Raw genomic sequence first — 21,661 nt, forward strand, 5'->3', positions numbered from 1 at the left:
CGCCTCGGCCTCCCAAAGTGCTGGGATTACAGGCTTGAGCCACCGCGCCCGGCCGAGACTTTCATTGTATATATTTTTTATATTATTTGACTTTAGAATGTGTATAATCTGTATTTTTTAAGTAGTAAAATTAAAATATTTTTAAAAGATAAAAAACAGGCTGGGTGTGGTGACTCACACCTGTAATCCCAGCACTTTGGCTAAGGCAGGTGGATCACTTGAGGTCAGGAATTTGAGACCAGCCTGGGCAATGTGGTGAAACCCCATCTCTCCTACCAAAAATACCAAAATTGGCCGGGCATGGTGGCTTGCACCTGTAGTCCCAGCTACTTGGGAGGCTGAGGCAGGAGAATCACTTGAACCCAAGAGGCGGAGGTTGCAGTGAGCCCAGATTGTGCCATTGCACTCCAGCCTGGGCAACAGAGTGAGACTCCATCTAAAAAAAAAAAAAATCCAAAAGATTCTAACAGCCCCTGCATCATGAGGCTGCTAGGAGGATCTGGTGGTCCCCCATGGGGACACCCAGTCAATGGGCTCCATGACGAACTACTGGCCCTGCTCATTTGCCATTATCTCTGGATGAAGTAGATGGGGACACACATAAGCCAGCCGCTGAGCTGACACTGGAGACCTTTCCTACTGAAAACGTGGTCTGTGCTCCTACAGTATCAGCGTACACTGCCCAGGACAAGTCTCATTTCACTTAATTCCCACAATCCTGCAGGTGGGGTCAGTTGTCTGTCCATCTTAACTGGGAGCTGGTTAGAAATGCAGGATCTCAGGCCCCCCACCACCTAGACCTCCTGACTCAGAACCTGCATTTTCACAAGACGCCCAGAGCATTCTCACATACATGAAAGTTTTCGAAGCAGTGGTATAAACAGTAGGGAAAGCAGAGAAAGGCCCAGCTGGCTCATGCAGTGCCCCAAAGGGAGGGCCAGGCCTGTGGGAAGCTGGAAGGACGGGGCAGGAGGGCTAGGAGCCCAGAGGGGAGAGCTCTAGCCCCACACTCTTCCATCTCCACATTTGTCCAGGCCCTGCAGGGGTTTGGTTCTCTGATTGAGAACCTGGTTGGCCCCTCCTATTACTCCCTGTATTCAGTCCCACCTTTGAGGTGGAGCCTCTTACCTTCATCCCGGCCACGTCGATGCGGGTCCTCACCTGGAACTGGGCACCCACCTGGATCACCCTGGGCACGCAGTAGAGCAGCATGTTGTTGAACTGCAGGAGACACAGGTGTGAGTGGCCCGTGGCAGGGGCAGGGAGGACGGCTAGGTGGGGCCTCTCTGAGGGTGGGCTGAGCACCACTGGACCCCCTCCCCTTTGACCACACTCTGGCCAGCTCACAGGACGTCACAGGTGATGATGCAGGTGATGAGGAAGGGGCTGTCAAGCTCCCAGTTCCCCTAGGATGGTTACTGGAGGGTCACCCTACAAGGGACCCTAGCAGACCTTCAGAAACCTACAAGGCCTTTCTCAACAGGGGCTCAGGCTGGTAGGGGTTTACAAGAGGTTTTAGCTCCATCCCCCAGACCTCCAGGCAGGACCACCTTTCCAGATCTCAGGAGATCCCCCCAGCTTCTTCCATGCAAACCAGGGCAGTTCTTCCTAGTAGCTAACCTTACTCCCTCCTGCTGTACACTCTCTAGAGCACAGATTAATACCACAGGCTTTGGAGCCAGACCAGGTTCAAACTCTGACTCTGTTGCTTCCTAGGACATGTCTGGGAAACCTGTAGGTTGGAAATCTCTGAGGCTTGGAGGCAGCAGGTGACCTGTCCAAAGTCATCTGGGTGCCAAAGCAAAAAAGGACAGAGAAGCGGTGTCTTCCCTGTCCCCCTGCGGTGCCAGGTAGAGGCTAGGCAGCATGACTCAGGCCAGAGTGGCTCCACTTCCCTCCCTGGTGTGGAGAGGAGCTCCCAGCACCCTCCTACCAAGAAAAGGTAGCGCTCCATGGGATCCTTGCGGCGGAAGGAGATCTTGAAGACCGGGCCCTCACGGAGCAGGGTGTTAGAAGGGTCTACTATGTCGTCCTCGAGGCCCAGGCGCTGGTACACCTCCCACAGGTCCTGCAGCCGTTCCTGGGGGGTTGGGGTGCATCCTCAGTCAAGTCTGGGCAGGGCTCACCTGCTTCTGGAAGGCTTGCCTTGTGGGGACGGGGATTGGGGTGTGAGAGCAAGGGCAGCAGTGGGATAGGTGTCATGGGTGGGACCAGGCTGAGACTTGCAGGGAGGGGGACAGGGCTCCAGGGGAGGGCGGGCTGCTCACCATCTCAGTGATGGCTGCATTGGAGTGCTGGGCAGCTGAGAAGATCATGTCCAGGGCTTCTGAAAGGGGCATGGCCAGAGTTTATTCCCTGAAAATCGGGGCTGGTGGCTGGGGCAGGAGGTCCTTGAAGTTCCACAAAGGGCCCTCAGGACCTGCCATGACAGCCCCCAGGAGCAGCCCTGCCTGTGCAGCCCAGCCATGGGGTGTCTGAATGGTGGCAGCCCCCCAGGGCTGAGAGACTAGAAGCCACTGAACGTTAGTCATTAGGTGTTTGGCTTTGGTGACTCTCACTGCTCCCCAAAACAAGCCAGACCTAGAGGGTATAATGGAAGGAATATGGGCTTTGGCATCATATAGGCATGGGTTCAAATTCCAGTTCTGCTACTTTCTGGCTGTGTGACCTTGAGCAAGTCACTAAACCTCTCTGGGTCTTAGTGTCCTCATCTGTGAAAAATGGCTAATGCTATGGATAATGTGTATGAAGTGCCAGCACTTGATGTTGATGACTGATGGTTGTCGTAACTATTTTAGCAGGAGCTCAATAAGTATATGGGAATGACTTAGGCCTCCCCAGCCCTCTGGAACCCCTGGGGGTGTCCTCACTCTGAGCATCGGCCCGGTCTGTGGCCTGGGCTGGCAGCTTCTGGACGTACTCCTTGAGCAGCAGCTCGTAGCGTGGAATTCTCTGCACTGGTTCCAGCATGTGGTGCTGCAGGGTCAGGCTGCCCGAAGCCTCACCGCTCTTGGGGAGGGATGTGGGGAACAACAGGGAGAGGGTGAGAGAAGGGAGGTGGGTCAGGCTGCCCCTGAGGGCCAGACAAGTGGGCAGGGACCTGTGGAAGCACCTGAGCCTGGGAGAGGCCCTAAATCACTCAAGGCAACCTGAGCCACTGCACGCTGGGAGTGGCAATGCTGACTCCAGCCCTCCTGCAGCCTCACCTGGATGCGAGTGAGAACCTCCTGGAAGAGTGGAGACTTCTCGGTCCAGGTGGCCAGCAGCTCAGCCGCTCGCTCAAAGTTCTTGACATACTCACCGTACATCTTCAGGAAGGGGGCCAGCTTCTGTATCACGTCGCCGATGCGGGGGTTGGCTGTCCTGCAGGAGGGGCACAGGGATTGCCCTCAGGCTAGAGACCTCCTCTCGACTCTAGGTAGGGCCAGGCGAGGCCAGGTTCCCTGAATCCCCCAAAGCAAGCTTTTCATGGCAATTCTGGGTGTGGGCGGGGCACAGGGGTGTCATCCTCACAAGCATGTGCCCCTCTACTCCTTAGACTATAAGCCTCCTGAGGCCAAAGGCTGTTCTGGTCCCAGGTTGGCCTCATCCACAAGGCCCAGCACAGTGTTGGGCCCACAGCAGGTGTTCAGTAATTGCTCAATGCTTCATTATGTAACAATAACAAGGGCCACCTGCCAAGCACTACCCAGAACATGCTGCATGTCTCATTCCATGTAATTCTCAAAACCCTGCAGGTGGGGACGGCCACTAGCCCATCTTAGAAGTGAGGAAGTGGAGGCTCAGAGGCGCAAGAACTTCTCCAGGATTGGCCGGCCACAGTGGCTTACACCTGTACTCCCAGCACTCTGGGAGACCTGAGGCAGGCAGATAGCTTGAGCCCAGGAGTTCAAGACCAGCCTGGGCAGCGTGGTGAAATCTCATTCCTTGCCCCCGACGCTAAAAAAATATATATATATATAAAATATATAAAAAACATAGAATAAAATAAAATATATAAACATAAAATGTTTTTATAAAACATTTATTTTATAAAAATAAATATAAAAAATATAAAAATATATTGAAATATATAAAATATAAATATATCAAAATATCATAATATATAAATATATAATACATAAAAAATAAATATATAAAAATGTATTATATACAAATATATACATATAAAATATATAATATATAAATACATTAAATATATAAAAATATATAAATATGCATATATGAACATATACATATATAAATATGTATATATGTAAACATGTGTATTTAATATATAAATATATAAATATGTATATATTTACATATACATGTGTAAATATAAATAAGTAAATATGTATATTTATATGTTTATATATAAGTATATATAAATACGCATATATAAAAAGATATATATTATATATTAAGTATATATTATATTATATATTTATACATATAAATATATTATATATAACATATAATATACTATATGTATATAATATACTATATGTTATATATAATATAAATATATAATATATATTTATACATATTATAGATGTATATATAAAATATATATTATATATTAAATATATTTATACTTATAAATATATAAATATGTATTATATATTAAATATATTTATACATATAAATATATAAATATGTATTTTATATTAAATATATTTATACATATAAATATATAAATATGTATTTTATATAACATTATATAATATATTTATATATTAAATATATTGTATGTAGTATATAATGTATATATTTATTTACTTATATATAAATAAGTAGATATACATATTTATATATTTATATATACATGTTTATATATTTATATATATTTAATGCATTTATATAATGTATATTATATATAATATATATTTTATATATATAATATATTATATATAATGTATTATATATAATACATGTATTATATATATATTATATACACACACACACACACACACACACACACACACAGAGAACTTTTCCAGGATCATCCCATGGCAGGACTTGCTAGAGCAGAGCAGCAAGGAGCCATGGCCTGGGAGTGAGGCTTCCTGAGCCTGATTCCTGAGATGCACAAATCATGCCAGCTGTGTTCCCGGGCAAGTCACTTAACCTCTTTGTACCCTAATTTTCTCATTGAAAAAAATTGGAATGATGACAGGCGATCTTATAGGGTTTTTCTTTTCTTTTCTCTTTTCATGTCTTTTTCTTTTCTTTTTTTTTTTTTAAAGACAGGTCTCATTCTGTCTCACAGGCTGGAGTACAGTGACGCGATTTTGGCTCACTGCAACCTCTGCCTCCTGGGTTCAAGTGATTCTCCTGCCTCAGCCTCCCCAGCAGCTAGGATTACAGGCACATGCCAAAGTGCCCGGCTAATTTTTTTGTATTTTTAGTAGAGACAGGGTTTCACCATGTTGACCAGACTAGTCTCGAACTCCTGACCTCAAGTGATCCACTCACCTCGGCCACCCAAAGTGCTGGGATTACAGGCGTGAGCCACCACGCCCGGCCTTTTCTTTTCTTTCTTTTCTTTTTCTTTTTCTTTTTTTTTTTGAAACGGAGTCTCGCTCTGTCGCCCAGGCTGGAGTGCAGTGGTGCGATCTCGGCTCACTGCAAGCTCCGCCTCCTGGGTTCACGCCATTCTCCTGCCTCAGCCTCCTGAGGAGCTGGGACTACAGGCGCCCGCCACCTCGCCCAGCTAGGTTTTTTTGTATTTTTTTTTTTTTTTAGTAGAGACGGGGGGGTTTCACCATGTTAGCCAGGATGGTCTCGATCTCCTGACCTCGTGATCCACCCGCCTCGGCCTCCCGAGCTGGGATTACAGGCTTGAGCCACCGCGCCCGGCCTTCTTTCTTTTCTTTTCTTTTCTTTTTTTTTTAAGTCAGGGTCTCTCTTTGTCACCCAGACTGGAGTGCAGTGGGACGATCATGGCTCACTGCAGCCTCGACTTTCTGGGCTCTAGCAATCCTCCAACCTCAGCCTCCTGAGCAGCTGGGACTACAGGTGTCTGCTACCACGCCTGGTTAAGTTTTGTATTTTTGGTAGAGATGGGGTTTTACCATGTTGCCCAGACTGGTCTCAAACTCTTGAGCCCAAGTGATCCACCCTCCTTGGCCTCCCAAAGTGTTGGGATTACAGGCGTGAGCCACTAAACCCGGCTATTCTTTTCTTAAAAAAAAAGAAAAAAAAGAGTTTATTATAAATGTTTTAAGCAATCAATATATCACTAGGTTTAACCATTACTAACATTCTTCTTTGCCAAAGATCTTAAAGGACATCCTAGACTCCGTGGCAAACTATATAATGCAAGTAACTTCACTGCTAAATGCTTTAGTAGCCGTCTCTGAAAACAAGACGGTTTCTTGCACAACCATGATGCCATCATCACACAGCAGGCTGATATGAAGATTGAGTGAGTTAATAGGTGGAAAGCCCAAGGTCAGGCCTGTAGGAAGCCCTCAGTTAGCACTGGCTATTTTCACTGTTCCCAAAGTCACTTGGTCACTTGACTTGGCCAGGTCCTGATCCACCCCTTTCCCCAGGAAGCAGTCTGTACACATACAGCCTCTCAGGGCGCGTTCACCCAAGCCCCTCACTGTGCAGACAGACCAAGCCCCGCGGAGGAGACTGTCACGGCCACACAACAAGGGCCTGGCCCTAGGAGCTGAACCCAGTGCCCTGGGGGCTCTCCCCACCTCCACCTGGCCAGGGTTTGGTCTGAGACCTCAGGGGCTCCCAGAGGACCTCACCAGTCATCCAGGCGCCGCTGCAGCTCTGGGAGGAAGAACTGAGAATGGAACTGATAGATGGAGGAGATGTTGGAGAAGATGACCCTGACCACGTCCTCGGGGAAGGCCTTGCTCCTGCGGGCCGCCCTCAGCAGCTCCTGGAAAAACACCTGTAGCCGCCACCACTGGTCACTCACTGCAGTGACAGGGAGCCACCCACACACCAGCTTGGGGGAACTAGGGTCCCACCCAGCCTACTGCATGCTTCCACCTTCCTGATCTCCTGGCATCCTCACAGCAACCGCAGGAAGAGAAGGCAGGGGAGGCTGTGTTCTGGCCACTTTACAGAGGGGCAAGGCAAAGCCTAGAGATGCAGGGACTTGGCCAAAGACTGGAAGCTGATGAATGCCATAAACAGGCCCAACCTGGGTCTATGGAGGTCTTGGACTTCATCAGAATAGAGCTCCCTGCGACGATGAATAACCCTCTAGCCTTAGGGGTCCTTAAAAACTATGAAAGGTAAGGTCGTTGTGAAGTTGTGGGCATTGAGATGACAGATGAGGATACTGTGCAGGCCTGCAAGGGCCAGATGGTGTGTTCTCTGCTATACAGGGGCCAGCCTGGGCACCACGGGCAGAATAGGGAGTGCTGTTAACAAGACCTCCTGATTCTACCCCAACCCCAGTCGTTGAGGTTAAAGGGCTAAGGCTTCCTGGAAGCCTTAGCCAGGGGTCCTGACTCAGCTCTGGTGAGTGGGGTGGGAAGGCTGAGAAGGGGTCGGGTGAGGAGACCCAGGGCTGGGGCTCTGGAGGGGGGTGTCCTGGCCACTGGCCTGGTCTAGCAGGTGGAGGCGTGCCACGTAGGCCTGCTCTGTCTCCAGCAGCTCCTGGACGATCTTCTTCTCTGGCTCCTGCGGATGATTGGAGGGGAGAAAAGAAGAAAAAGGGGAAAGACAGCTTTGGTCTCCTCTGATGGGGACCTCAGTTCAGTCTCCAAAGTTGCTGCAGTGAAGCACACCTTCCGGGATTCATGCCCTCCCGCAGTGCATCTGGGCCGGCCCTGGGATGGCTTTCACAGAGAATGCAGCTGAGTAAGGCTGTGCCAGTTCTCAGCCTTAGCCTTAAGAGGCCCGGAAGCTTCCACCTGTGCTGTCTTAGGAGCTGTGAACACTACATCAAGGGGTCTGGCACCTCTGATAGGGAGACCTCATGGACAGGCCACGTGGAGAGGAGAGGCCTGGAGAATACACGGAGAAAGAGCCCAGCCCTGCCAGCATCCCAGCTGAGCCCAGTCTTCTGGCTGTCCCTGCCCAGATGCCAGACTTGCGAGCTGAGCTGTCTTGGGCATTCCAGCCTCAGCCGCCCTCTGACTGCAGCTACTTGAGAGACCCTGTTAGGAACTAAACTGTGTCCCCCAACCAAATCCCTGTGTTGAAGCCCTAACCCCCAATGTAAGTGTATTTGGAGATGAGGCCTTGAATGAGGTAATTGAGGTTAAATGGGATGATAAGAGTAGGGAACTAAACTGGTAGGATTAATGTCAGAAGAGGAAGGCACACCAGGGATGACAAAGAAATGGCCATGTAAAGACACACTGAAAAAGTGGCAGTCTTCAAGCCAAGAACAGAGACCTGCCCAGAAATCAAACCCGCTAGCACCTTGAACTTGGCCTTCCAGCCTCTAGAACTGTGAGAAAATAAATGTCTGGTGTTGAAGTCTGGGGTATTTTGCTACGGCAGCCCAAGCAGAATCATACAGACCCCCAAGTGAGGCCAGTAGAGAAACCTCCCGGCAGCATCCCAGGCAACTCACAAAATGTGAGAAATAATAAACAGTTACACTCAGCCCCTACATTTTTTGTGTGTGTGTTTTTTTTTTTTTTTTTTTTTTTTTTTTAGACAGAATCTTGCTCTCTCACCCAGGCTGGAGTGTAGTGGCATGATCTCAGCTCATTGCAACCTCCACCTCCTGGATTCAAGTGATTCTCCTGTCTCAGCCTCCTGAGTAGCTGGGATTACAGGTGCCCGCCACCATGCCCAACTAATTTTTGTATTTTTAGTAGAGACAGGGTTTCCCTGTATTGGCCAGGCTGGTCTTGAACTACTGACCTCAGGTGATCCACCCACCTCGGCCTTCCAAAGTGCTGGCATTACAGGCATGAGCTACTGTGCCCGGCCAGCTGCTACATTTTTGAGAGGTTTGTTCAGCAGTGATTGAAAACCAGGACACATCACTACAACCACCATCCCCATTTTACAAATGAGGAAACGGGCACAAAGAGACTCAAGTGACTTGACCCAGGACACACAGTTAGTAAGCAGAAGTGCTGGGATGTGACTCCAGGGAATTTGGGTGCACAGTATTTGCATGTCAACCCTTGAACTCTACAGATGAGAAAACTGCAAGCCACAGAAGAAATCAGACCGGGCTTTAGTCTAAGGGCAGGACAATTCACACTCAGACCTCTATTTCTAGGTTGAGATTGTTGTCTCCTCCAGTGGGTAAACTGAGGTCCCACCTGAGAAGAGTATCAGGTTCACAAGCTGGAGACTGTTCCAAGCTGTGTGGCCTTGAATAAGTTCCTTAAAACTGTCTGTGTTTCAACTTCCTTGTCCAAAAACCTCCTACACGAGGGACTCGCGAAGTGATCCAGCACAGTCCGTAGCAGGCAGTCAGTGAATCAAAGACCATTAAGCATGGGGAAATCTAGCTCCCAGCTGACCTCTGGTCACACAAGATCCCCACCTGGGGAACAACTGGCTCTGGCTAGGGAAGAATGTGTGGAGGAGAGGTCAGGGAGAGCTCCCCACCACAGCACCCCACACCTCTACCTCAGCCCTCAGGCACCTGCATCCCCGATCCTGAGAGGGTCACAGGCTGGCAAGATTTCCTCCAGGCTCCACTGGACAGCTTGTTCTTCAGGGAGTTCAGGTACCTCCCGCTGACTGTCCTGGGCTCAGACCCCATGGCCTCCCCAACATTCAGCTTCTCCCACGGTCCTGGGGACCTGGGAGGCCTGCACTCAGGGTGGTGATGCGCGTCCTCTAGCCTGTGGCCTCTGGGTGCTGCTTCTGGAGTCCTGAGGAGAAGAGACAGACCTGAGGGTTTCCTCCCTGGAGAACAGGGAAAACACCAGCAAGTCCCTGGTGTGGATGTGGTTGCCTGGTACAAATCTCCAGTGCAGGGAACCCTGGGTGCCTGGCTTTCTTTGGGAACATGCTAAGTAAGACTTTCACTTCTTTCCCAACACATTCTTGGGAGGAACTCAGTGTTCAAAATGAGTCAGGGTGGACTGTATTTTATTTTCTGGGGAACTACATACTTCCTTGTTTAAAATGAAACCACAGTGTCCAGGAATCCTTTCTGTATATAGGGGTTTTTAAGCGGTACCCCCTGGATCATCCTCACCTTTGGACCTCACCTCTGTTTTCAGTTTCCACATCGGTAACCTATACATCGAGGGAAGGTGGGAGCCACAGAACAATCTAAAGTGAGAGAAGGCCTGCAAAAGCTGGGGCTTTTCAATGGGATCAACACTCTCCACATGTACAGAAGCAGGAAGACCCAGCCCAGCAGCAGATTCTCTGTTCTCCCAGGGATGGGCCTTCATAGGGCACCTTTATTGCCCTGTGTACTGGGTTCTGCAAGCCAGTCAAATTCTTTAGGTAACAGAGCCCACCCTTGCTGAATATACCCAGCGTTGCCCTCAGTGTGGAAAGGCTCATGATGACAGCACAGGGCAGGCATCCTTATGAGAAAGACAGGCCAGGAAATGGAAGGCCAAACAAATGCGAATCTCCAAAACTCCACGAGAAAGGTTTTCATTACCCATGTTTTGCAGTCAAGGAAACTGAGGTCTTGACAGGATAAGTAACATGCGGCTCGGAAGTGGCAGAGGTGGGATTCAAATCAGGCAATTGCTTCCTGAGCCTTCACCCTAACCTGCCCCTCCCCATTTGAGTAAAGGAGAAACAGGTCCGCAGAGTCAAAGTAACTTGCCCCAACTGACACATTTGGGTTTGTGGCAGTGAGAGCATTGGGACCTAGTGCTGTGTGGCTACTCCAAGGCTCTCCCACCCCTCCCTGGCACCCCAGTCCCTGGTTCCTCAACCTATGGGTCTGCAGCTCATGGGCGTTGCTGGTTCTCAGGCTTTCTGTTCTACATGTGGTTTCAGGTTCTGCATTTCTGTTCTAGTGCCCCTGGCCAGCTTCTGTTTCCTCTTAGACCCCTCAGTTTCAGATCAGCTGAGGTGCTGGAGACCTCATAAAGAAGCCCAGGCCAAGGCAGTTGGCATGGGTCCCCTCACTCAGTAAGGAGTGGCTCTCACCCTCTAGGACCTAACTCCCGTCTAAGGGCTGCCTGCTCCTGCAGGGGTGTCGCCTGGGCAGAGCAGAGCATGCTGAGGGGCTCCACCCAAGTGTGCCTAGTCCACATCAAGCATGTTGAGTGAGGTGGTGCCATCCACTCACACCCAAGGGGGTGGTGGGCAAGGCGGCTCCCAAGAGCTGTCCTTGGTGCTGAACAGGACGAGCTTGGCAAAGACCCCGGGAAAAGCAGGGGAGAATCACCCACCTCAGGAAGTTGAAGACTTCTAGGTCTACATCTATGCCACCTCCACCCTGAAGCCTACAGGAAACATTGCCTGCTATGAGTGCCCTCAGTACAGCATCCGGGTCATTCCTAGGACATCTATTGTCTTGCATCGATTGACCTTGCATCATGGTTATTGGATGAGTTCAGCATCCAAATATACAGAAACGCTTCTCCATCCTCTACAGTTCCTGTAGGATGCCGTCCTGTGCCTCCCATGTCCCTCCTTCAGGAGTGAGGGCTCCCCACACCATCCCCACCAGCTGCTGGTAGTACTGGGGGCTGACGGGTAATTTATTGGCTGAGTCCCTCTCTGGTAATCACTCTCTGGAAGAAAGAGCTGCCCCACCCAGAGTCTCTTGTCCAGTTCACATGGAGATACAAATATGCAGCCCTCTGCCTCAGTTGGAACAACCAAGAGGCGTCCCAGCTCCAGAGCTCCCTGGGACAGGCTGAGGCCTCTGTGGCAGGTGCACTGCAGTTCAGAATCTCCCCCTGCCCAGCCCTGCTTCCCTCACACCCACAGCTGTTGTTCCCAAAGCTCTCCCTGATAAACCACCTGTGGCAAACCTCCGTCTGAGTCTATATCCAGAAAACCCTACCTGGGATAGCCCCTAACACAGTCCTGAGCTTAAGAAATGCCTGCAGAATGGATCGATGCCACGTATAACATACAACACACACACACACACGCGCACACACACAAACACACATGCTCCCAGGGCTACCAATGACTCCACGCATTTGGCCCAGCCTTTTCCCTCCGGACAGACAGCCCAGCATTGCCCCAGATACTTAACTTAAAGCACTTGGCATCCTCACCTCTCTGTGTCTCCATTTCCTCATCTACAAGATGGGAACAGACATAGAATCTACCCCTGTTAGGCTCAATGATTAAATTAAATGAGTAGGGACATGAGCCTAGAGTAGGGAGTACCCTATCAGTAGGCTGCCCATACATTCTGGTTTGCCTCATATGGTCCCAGCTTTTTTTTTTTTTTTTTTGAGACGGAGTCTGGCTCTGTTGCCCAGGCTGGAGTGCAGTGGCTGGATCTCAGCTCACTGCAAGCCCCGCCTCCCGGGTTCACGCCATTCTCCTGCCTCAGCCTCCCAAGTAGCTGGGAGTACAGGCGCCCGCCACCTCGCCCGGCTAATTTTTTTTTGTATTTTAGTAGAGACGGGGTTTCACCGTGTTAGCCAGGATGGTCTCGATCTCCTGACCTCGTGATCCGCCCGTCTCGGCCTCCCAAAGTGCTGGGATTACAGGCTTGAGCCACCGCGCCCGGCCATGGTCCCAGCTTTACCTGTAATGCCTCCCCTGCAACCACCACATTTTATTGGCATTTACTTTCAGTTTCAATTGTGTGCTGAGTGACAAATTATATGGCTATCCTAATCATAGGGAGTGAATGCTTGGTGAATAGCCACTTTTTCTGCGAGGTGCTGGCAGGCATTGGGTGAGGTCCTGTGCCCACACACAGGCTTTGATCTGCCCGTGCTTGCTCGTAACCACGCCTGTCTGGACTCTCCCAACACATAGTGGCACTCTCACACCTGCCTGGCTCCTGGTGTCCCACCAACACTCTCCCATGCTCCAAGGAATCTGTAACCGAGGAACGTGGGGCTGCCCCAGCAGGAGGAGGGTCCGGGGCACGGCCCAGGGAGAGAGCTGCCAGAAAGGTTGGAGGGTGGCTGCCAGCCCACCATGGTGACCCTCCCAGCCCAGCCGCCCATACCTGCTATTCTCAAACACAGTGACCAGGTTGGACACAGACGCCAGCTTCTCCTCACTTGCCTCCTTCATCCTGCCGGTTTCCGGGGTGGATCTCAGCTACCCTTGAAGCAGAGAGAGAGGCCTCCAGCTAGCACATGCAGCCACCTTGGCCTGGGACAGATAGGCTAAATCACCCGTGAATCTGTTCTCATCTTTCTTGAGGCTCAGCAGGTCTGCTCTTGGCTTCAGAGTGAAGAAAGAGGAAGTGGTCCCAGAGCCACAGCCCTGCAGGGGAAAGGCCAGCGCTCCCGCAGTGGGAGGAGCCTACTCGGGCCCCACCTCTCCCTCATGGGGGCTGACCTTTCACGCCTGTAGACCCCAGTTCCAGAAGCCACCTAAGAGGTGGCAACAGGGCCCAGAGGTAGTTTCTGGAGCCCAGTCTGGGCTGGTGCAGTGGCTCGCACCTGTAATTCCAGTGCTTTGGAAGGCCGAAGCAGGAGAATTGCTTGAGCCTAGGAGTTCAAGACCAACCTGGGCAACATAGTGAGACACCGTCTCTAAAAAAAAAAAAAAAGTCCACTTGGAGCCAGACCCTTGGCTGGTTTCTTGGCCTAGTGGTTCCAGCCAACCACACTTTCTCCCTCGGGGGTCCAGTGGCTTTTACTTGATCTCTTTCTCAACACCTTTTCTGCATCTGCCCCTGCTCACAGCTGTAAGGAAACAGCGTCTTTTTTATTCTTTAGAGACGAAGTGCAGTGGTGGGATCTCAGCTCACTGCAGCTTCTGCCTCCCAGGTTCAAGCTATTCTCCTGCCTCAACCTCCCAAGTAGCTGGGATCATAGGCGCCCACCACCATGTCTGGCTAATTTTTTGTATTTTTAGTAGAGATGGGGTTTCACCATGTTGGTCAGGCTGGTCTTGAACTCCTGACCTCAGGTGATCCTTCTGCCTCAGCCTCCCAAAGTGCTGGGATTACAGACGTGAGCCACCGTGCCTGGCCAGGGAACAGCTTCTTTTATTTAAAATAATCGCAAACCTGGTAAGGGTGGCAGGGAGTACTGTGATGTTCCCACCTCCCCACCGGGGTTCTCTCGTTTTAGTTGTTGCTGTCATCACCTCGTTACCCCAAGGGAGGGCAGTTTCCTCCCTGAAACTCAGAGGATAATAACAGCTAACATACACTCTTTTTTGTGCTTTATGAGTATTTTCTTATTTAATCCTATAACGACCTCATGAGGTAGGTACTACTCCTATCCCTGTAGCAGGACGAGCCGTAGACAAAACTCCTCAGACACTGGATTAAAGAAGGAAGTGATTTATTCGGCCGGGAGCATCGGCAGATTCGCATCTTATGAGTCGAGTTCCCTGGAAAAGAAATTCTTGGCCTTTTTAAAGGCTTACAACTTTAAGGGGTCCACGTGAAAGGGTCGTGATAAATCGAGCAAGCGTGGGAAACGTGACTAGGGGCTACATGCATCAGCTAACAGAACAAAAAGTTTTACAATGCTTTTTTCATACAGTGTCTGGAATTTACAGATAACACAAGTAGTTTAGGTCAGGGGTTGATGTTATTATTATTACTTTTTTTTTAACTCCTAGGGCCGGGTGGTGGTGCTAAGGTTGTCTGGCTATTTATCTTACTTTTGTTTTTTTCCAACTTTTTGCTTTCTCTCTCCTCCTGTCTTGTGAACTAGGCAAGGTGGGGGAAGGAGGGCAGCAGTAGTAGTAATGGTCTCCTTTCTTATCCCCACTTTATATAGGAAGAAACAGAATCAGAGAGGTTAAGTAACTTGTCCAAGGTCACCCAGGAAGAACAGAGAAGCTGGATTTCCAAAGCAAAGGTGGGTGTCCTACAGTTCCAGCAAAGGTTCACTGGGAGCCTGGATGACCATGTTCTTGCTGCTCCATCCCCAGGCCTCCCTGCTCCTAGGACATTGGGTTGTCTTTGCCTGAGGCCTCCTGTACCACCTGGTCTCCCGGCCTTTGCAGAACAAATGGCCGCTGCCTCTGTTCCCCTCCTTCAAGCCCCACAGTCCATTCAGGGCCCTCCCACTGGGCTCTGGTCCAGCCAGGGCTCTCCATTGAGCCTGGTATTTGTCCTGAAATGCAGGGCCTGAGCCTCGGTGTTCTTGGTACGTGAAGCTCTGGCACAGCTTCGCGCTCCAGCAACTGTGAACCCCTGGGGCTTCACATGCCCAACAGCTGCCCTCACCCCGAGCTTTGCCTGAGTGGTTTCTCTCACCAGATGCCGGGCTCCTGCCCCAAACCCTAAGTCTCACTAATCCTCTGTTTTTATTTTTTACTTTTTATTATGGAGAATTTAGAACATATGCAAAACTAGACAGAATTGTATAATGCATCCCATGAACCCCTAATCCAGACCATACAAACCTCAACTCACAGCCAGTCCCCTGTCCCTGCTGCAGTCACATCAACTCTGCCTTCTCATGTCATTGTGAAGAAAATCCCAGATGTCAGATGACATTACCCATAAACATTTTAGTGTGTTTCTAAAAGATAAGAACTCTTTTTTTTTTTTTTGAAACTGAGTCTTGCTCTGTTGCCAGGCTGGAGTGCAGCGGCGCGATCTTGGCTCACCGCAACCTTCACCCCCCTGGGTTCAAGCGATTCTCCTGCCTCAGCCTCCTGAGTAGCTGGGACTACAGGCGTGAGCCACTACACCCAGCTAATTTTTGTATTTTTAGTAGAGAAGGAGTTTCACCGTGTTGGCCAGGCTGGTCTCGAACTCCCAACCTCAGGTGATCCACCCGCCTTGGCCTCCCAAAGTAGTGGGATTACAGGCGTGAGCCACCGCGCCCAGCCAAGAACCCTTTAAATAACTAAATATACACACACACAAATGTATACGCATATATACACCTGCATAATAGTAATATTGTTTTATACAGACATACATGTTTTACATGATATAGCCATGTATATATACATATGAAATAATATTACCATTATCATACCCCAAGAAATATTTAGCAGTAATTCCTCAATATAATTAAATATCCAGGAAACATTCCAAGTGCCAATTCCTCATAAATGTTAAATTAAAAAAAAAAATCAGAATCCAAATAAGGTCCACACATTCCCTGAGCTGTTACATGGATGAATTCACTTTTCATCCACAGGTTTCCCTGGTTCTCTCTGTTTTCCCACACAGTATAGTGGAGGGGACACTGGGTTGTTTGTCCTATAGATCCCACAGCCAGGACTTTGCCCACTGCAGCGCCATAGCCTGGATTTCCTGTCGATGGTAGTTAGGTCTAGAGGCTCGGTCAGAATCACCCTTAAATGCCACTTCCCTGGCTGGGGGTGCCTCCCTCCCTGGTGTTCCTCTCCCGGGTTTCCTCCTCTGCCTCCCACCAGTCTGTTTGCTCACTGCCTGGCTTGCTCCCTCCAAGCAGGCATACCTTAGCATGTGCACTTCCTGGTGGGTCCCCAACCCCAGCGCCCTTCCTGCATACAGGGGCGCCTCAGAAGGCATGTGGAATGGACAGACATCACCCCCCAAGCCTCAGAGGATTGTCTTACCCCTCAGCTGCCAGTGCTTTGAGCCTGAACAATGGGCCCTGCCCCTCCCATGGGGGCTGGAGGGTGGGTAGGTGGGTCTTCAAGAGGCCTCCAATACCCCAACCCTGAAGACGGCACAGGCACCATCAGAGCTGCTTCCATCCAGGAGAAAGAGGCCAAGATGTCTACACCCCCAAAACAACCTTCCCTCATCATCCAGGGCTCTGCCTCCCCTGTCCCCTGCCACTCTGACTTGGGCCCCTTACAGTCTGCCAGCCTTTCTGCCTGTGCCTGCGGCATCACCTGAAGCTCAGCTGCGGCCTTCTGGTCTCCTCATTCACACACACCTCCCATCCAATTCAGAATTTACCCTGGAGGTCCCACTGGTACCTTTTCCTGCCCTTCTACCCAGCAGATATGTCCAACACCTTCAGGATATCACCAGGTAGATGCCTACCTTTGCTTCCAACTCAACACACAACTCTCTAAAGCCGGCACCATTATTGCACTGAAGTCATCCCAAACTCACTGGGCAGCCATCAAGATCCTACTGGTTGACACTCTCAGCTACTTCTTCCCTACACACACCCAATCTGGGTTGGGATCCAGACCTGCCAGGTACTGTGACTGAACTAAGCTGAGCCACAGCCCCAGAATCCCCTTCCCTGCATGGTGTGGACTACTGTTAGCCATGGATGCAAGAGGGGATATAGCAGCCCTGTTCGGTTCCTGAGTTGGTGCAGGGCTCCAGCCCTGTTGCAGCTCACGCATGTTGATGTGGGTCTGTTTCTTCTCCACTGATCTTCTTCCTTTTCAGCTGTCCAGCTCCTGGGCCAGGTGCATGCTTAGCTACAGGACAAAGATAACCTGTGTCATCAAAGTTGATGGCTTGCAGGTGGCCGCCTGTCCATCCTCCACAGTCCCAGCTCTTCCTCACTAGTTTACTTCCTCTTTGCTCCCCCTGCCTCACTGCCAGCTTCTCCTCCCCACTGCCTGCCCTGCTTACTTTAGACTCAGAAGCATTAACTCTTTAAGCAGCTCCCACACTGTATAAGGTCAAATTCTGTATCCTGTATTGGATCCCTGCAGTTCTGGCTTGGGTATCCCTCCATCACCCTCTTTCCCTTCCACCTTTCCCCATCTGAGCTGCAGGGAACTGAGCTCTTCCATCTTCTGTATTGTGTCACTCCCGGTCCTTCTGCTTCTCTGTAACACCTGGGACCAGTAACAGAACGTCCCTTTCCTCTTCTGCCACATGGGATTAATTATACTGCCAACCTCCTGTGGCTGTTATGAAGATTAAATGGGATAATAATATGTAGAAGAGCTTAGAGTAAGGCCTGGTACTGAGTAGGCACTCGGTGACTGTTGGCTACAAGCATTCTTACTCTTACTCTTGAGAGAAGCCTTTGCTATAGCTCCGCTCTGCCTTGACCAATCAGTTCCCTTTGCCTGCAGCACTGGTCCTCAACCTTTTTGGCAGGAGGGACTGGTTTCTGGGGTTGCGGGGGCGGTGGGGGGGAGACGGTTTTGGGATGAAATTGTTCCACTCAGATAATCAGGAATTAGTTAGATTCTCATAAAGATGGAGCAACCTAGATCCCTCACATGCACAGTTCACAACAGGATTCGGGCTCTTATGAGAATCTAATGCCACTGCTGATGGGACATGAGGCAGAGCTTAGGCGGTAATGCTCACCTGCCACTCACCTCCTGCAGTACGGCCCAGTTCCTAACAGGCTACGGGGCCCCTGGCTAGAATGTCTTCAGTCTGTCAACAGCCTGTTCACTTCCTCCAGGGAGCCTTCCTTGATACCTACTGCTGGAATTTCCTTTTCCTCCTCAGAGACTTCGTGTTCGTCTCTTTAATTTTGTCTTTTCTGCCCTATTCATTAAGTCGCGCATTCAGTAGATAACTGTTTCTTGAGCACCTACTATGTGTCAATACTATAGTAGAGGTTGTAGATTAAACACATTCCCTGGCCCTTTAGCTCAAACTCTAATAAGGAAGATGGGCCTGTTAACCACTAAAATAGGATGTGATGAAAGCTTTGAACAAGGGAGTTATGAACATTCAAAGAAGGGTCATCAGAAGGCTTTGTGGCAGAGGTGACCTTGAATGATGAAAGATGAAGGATGGGCTGTGTGCGGTGGCTTACACCTGTAATCTCAGCACTTTGGGAGGCTGAGGCGGGCGGATCACGAGGTTAGGAGTTTGAGACCAGCCAGGCCAATATGGTGAAACCCCGTCTCTATTAAAAAAAAAAAAAAAAGAAAAAGCCAGGCATGGTGGCAGGTGCCTGTAGTCCCAACTACTCAGGAGGCTGAGGCAGGAGAATTGCTTGAACCTGTGAAGCGGAGGTTGCAGTAAGCCGAGATCGCGCCACTGCACTCCAGCCTGGGTGACAGAGTCTCAAAAAAAAAAAAAAAAAAAAAAGATGAAGGATGAAGAATGAGTTAACTCTGTGTGGACAAGACAGGAAGGGGCATTCAAAGCAGAAGGAACAGCATCTGCAAAGGGATATAGGCTTGAGAGACCATGGCTAGACTGGGAAGAACACAGGGCCTCACACACATGGGTGTCCAGGGCCTGGGAAATGGTGGAACCTGTGGCTGAAGGGGTCCTGGAAGCCGGGCCTACTAGGCTTTGTCTGCCAAACGGAGGTGCTTATAAGGTTAGGGGGTGAGTATAGCGTTTTCAGCAGAGTAGCCCCTGATCCAGTCTACAGACCTCCCTCTGGGCAGGGGCAACATCTCCATTTCAGGGATCTTGGGGTCTTTGGCATGAATAAACTTCTTGCTTTTTTCTCCTCTTCTCTGCTGCTTTCAAGCCCAAGGGAAGATGGAAGAGCTCAGTTCCCTATAGCTCAGATGGGGGCAGGTGGCAGGGAGGGTGAGGGAGGGATGCCCAAGCAGAACGGCAGGGCTGGGCGGGGCCACAGCTGGCAGAGCTCTACCCTGGGGCGCAGAGCGGCTTTGTGCGCAGATTGGAGGCGCCCAAACGACTTCTTGGGGCAACTTTGGGAAAGCAGAAGGGGCATTTGGAGGCTACCAGGGAGGAAGTGTCACAACTTAGGATCAGGAAGCTATGAGTATATACGTGTGTATTTGTGGGGTGTGTGACACATGTGTGTATCTGGTGTGTGTGTAGGTTGTGTGTGTGCATGTGCATGTATGTATGTGTGCATTGTGTGTATGAACGGTGTGTGTGTAGCAAATCTCCAGGGGTTCACAAGGTGTAGCCTTTTCAGGAGACAGTAAGGACTTCCCAGAGGAGCATTTATCCTCAGGCTGACAAGGCCTGGGAGGGGACAGGCTGGCGTGTTCCCAGGCTCCCCCTTGCCCACCATCCCACCTCCAGCCTCGGTCAAGCACAGAGCACCTGCCGAGGGCTTAATGGCCCGTGACAGACAGGCCTGTGAGCTGGATGATGTGGCTCCAGGGACCTGTGCCAGAGGCTGCTGCAGCCCTTGCCACCCCTCCCAGTCTCCGCCTCACCTCCTCCTCCTGCCCACTCCCGCCCCTGCTTTTGGGAGGCCCTGGTGAGGGCGCTGTCTGGGTAGTCACATGGTGGGCGGAGGCCACACCGCCAATAGGAGGGATGGACACCAAGGGCCTCTGATGCCTGGCTTGGAGGGAGGCAGGTGAACAAAGCTGGGCTCCCTTGGAGACTCGTCTCATCTGTCCCCTCCCCCAAGCAGCCAGAATTGTTCCACTCTGTCCCTCTGCCGGAAATTCCACCCTTTGACGAGGCTTTCTTCTGGGAGGGTGCTGGCCCCTTCTGTGGAAAGCCGGCCGGCCTTTCTGCTTTCACTTTTTCCAGGAACCTCGCTATATTTTGCCTGCTATATGCCCCTGACCCTCTGTGGCCTGGGTGCTCCTAAATGTTATTGTCAACCTGAGGAGTGGAATTATTCCGAGTTGGTTCAGTCCTGTGAGGAATACAGGGAGGCAAAACCCGCCTCTGTCAATACAGGCTCCTTGCGGCTCACTGCCCAGGAGGATCTGCTCTGAGAGCACAGCCCAGATAGCAAAGGGGTGTCAGGCCTGACGTGGGTGGCAGATGGGTGTCAGGCCTGACGTGGGTGGCCAGAGGATGTCAGTGACGAACATAAACAGCTCTTTCTTCTTCAGCGTGTGAACTATCTAGTTTCAAAGTTGGCATTCTCAAGGATTGGGCAGGGCTTGTGCCAGGCCCTGGCACCCACCCTGCTATTCAGGAAGGACTCAAGGTCACCAGCAGCAGAGATCAGGTGGGGCCCAGGGAGGGAAACCAAGAGTGAAATCGCAGGCGAGCTGAACCCACAGTGAATGTGCAGGCTGGCAGGAGATACGCCCCCGGGACACTGGGAGATGTCAGAGGCAAGGATTGTGTTTCTAGGGGAGGAGAGGGGGCCTGGCAGAGCCACGGCTGGGGTCTGGGCATGAGGCGCCAGAAGGGAGCCAGTAAAGCAAGGCCAGAGCCCAGCAGTGGTGCCAGGCTGTGCCCGAGAAGGCACCCGGAGTACAAGCACTCGGCCGCCACACAGGGGCCTCACACCCGGCGACAGCCTCCTTCTCTATCCAAATAGGTGTGGGCCTTTCTCGGGGCCCTGACTGCTTGGTTCTTCACAGCAGCTCACAAAGAAACATGAGTGGCTTGGAGAGAACTGACAGGTTTCCAAGTGGAGAAAGGGAACAAATTGTTCCTGCACAGCCAGCCCGCTGCCCTCCCCACTCACAACCTTTCTCCCACGACCCATTTCCCCACCTGCACTACCTCTCTGCTATCTTCCCACACAATAGCATGACTTATTCTCTGCCTGTGATTCCAGCGTGAATGCATCTTGTTACTAGGCTCCTCTTGTACCTTCTTCCAGGGAGCTGTTATGTAACAACCACACAGAAGCCCACTAACAGACCATCGCTCCCATCAAAGAGCTGCCGAGTTCCCGCCCCTCCTCCCACCAGGTCCCTTCCTTCTTTGCTCTCAGCAAATAGCCCCTGTGCTGGGACCTTGGGAAACAAGGAGAAATGAAACCTAAATCCCATCCGAGGCCTCAGTCCTCACAAGACCCAGAAGAGGCAGGACCTTGGCTCATTTGTCTCTGGGTCCCCAGAAGTCAGCATA

General features: G+C 50.6%; 1 protein-coding gene across 10 annotated transcripts in view; it reads right to left on the reverse strand.

Moving 5' to 3' along the window:
• The window catches only part of LOC105474537 (FYVE, RhoGEF and PH domain containing 2), a 34,176-nt gene extending 20,876 nt beyond the window's left edge, over window positions 1–13,300 (reverse strand). For 8 of the 10 annotated variants that reach the window (XM_071097117.1, XM_071097119.1, XM_071097122.1 and 5 more), the window contains exons 1-9: window positions 13,052–13,300; window positions 9,572–9,803; window positions 7,558–7,635; window positions 6,747–6,895; window positions 3,207–3,363; window positions 2,871–3,009; window positions 2,268–2,326; window positions 1,934–2,080; window positions 1,129–1,221 (exon numbers count right to left, since the gene is read on the reverse strand). In XM_071097117.1, coding sequence (XP_070953218.1) covers window positions 1,129–1,221; window positions 1,934–2,080; window positions 2,268–2,326; window positions 2,871–3,009; window positions 3,207–3,363; window positions 6,747–6,895; window positions 7,558–7,635; window positions 9,572–9,803; window positions 13,052–13,119 — 1,122 coding nt within the window. In that variant the 5' untranslated portion in view covers window positions 13,120–13,300. The remainder of the gene's footprint in view (window positions 1–1,128; window positions 1,222–1,933; window positions 2,081–2,267; window positions 2,327–2,870; window positions 3,010–3,206; window positions 3,364–6,746; window positions 6,896–7,557; window positions 7,636–9,571; window positions 9,804–13,051) is intronic. The other 2 variants (XM_071097121.1, XM_071097123.1) reach the window with 2 other exon arrangements.
• Between the last annotated feature and the right edge of the window lie 8,361 nt (window positions 13,301–21,661).

This window comes from Macaca nemestrina, chromosome 5 (assembly GCF_043159975.1).
Source record: "Macaca nemestrina isolate mMacNem1 chromosome 5, mMacNem.hap1, whole genome shotgun sequence".
In the NCBI taxonomy this organism is placed as follows: Eukaryota; Metazoa; Chordata; class Mammalia; order Primates; family Cercopithecidae; genus Macaca; species Macaca nemestrina.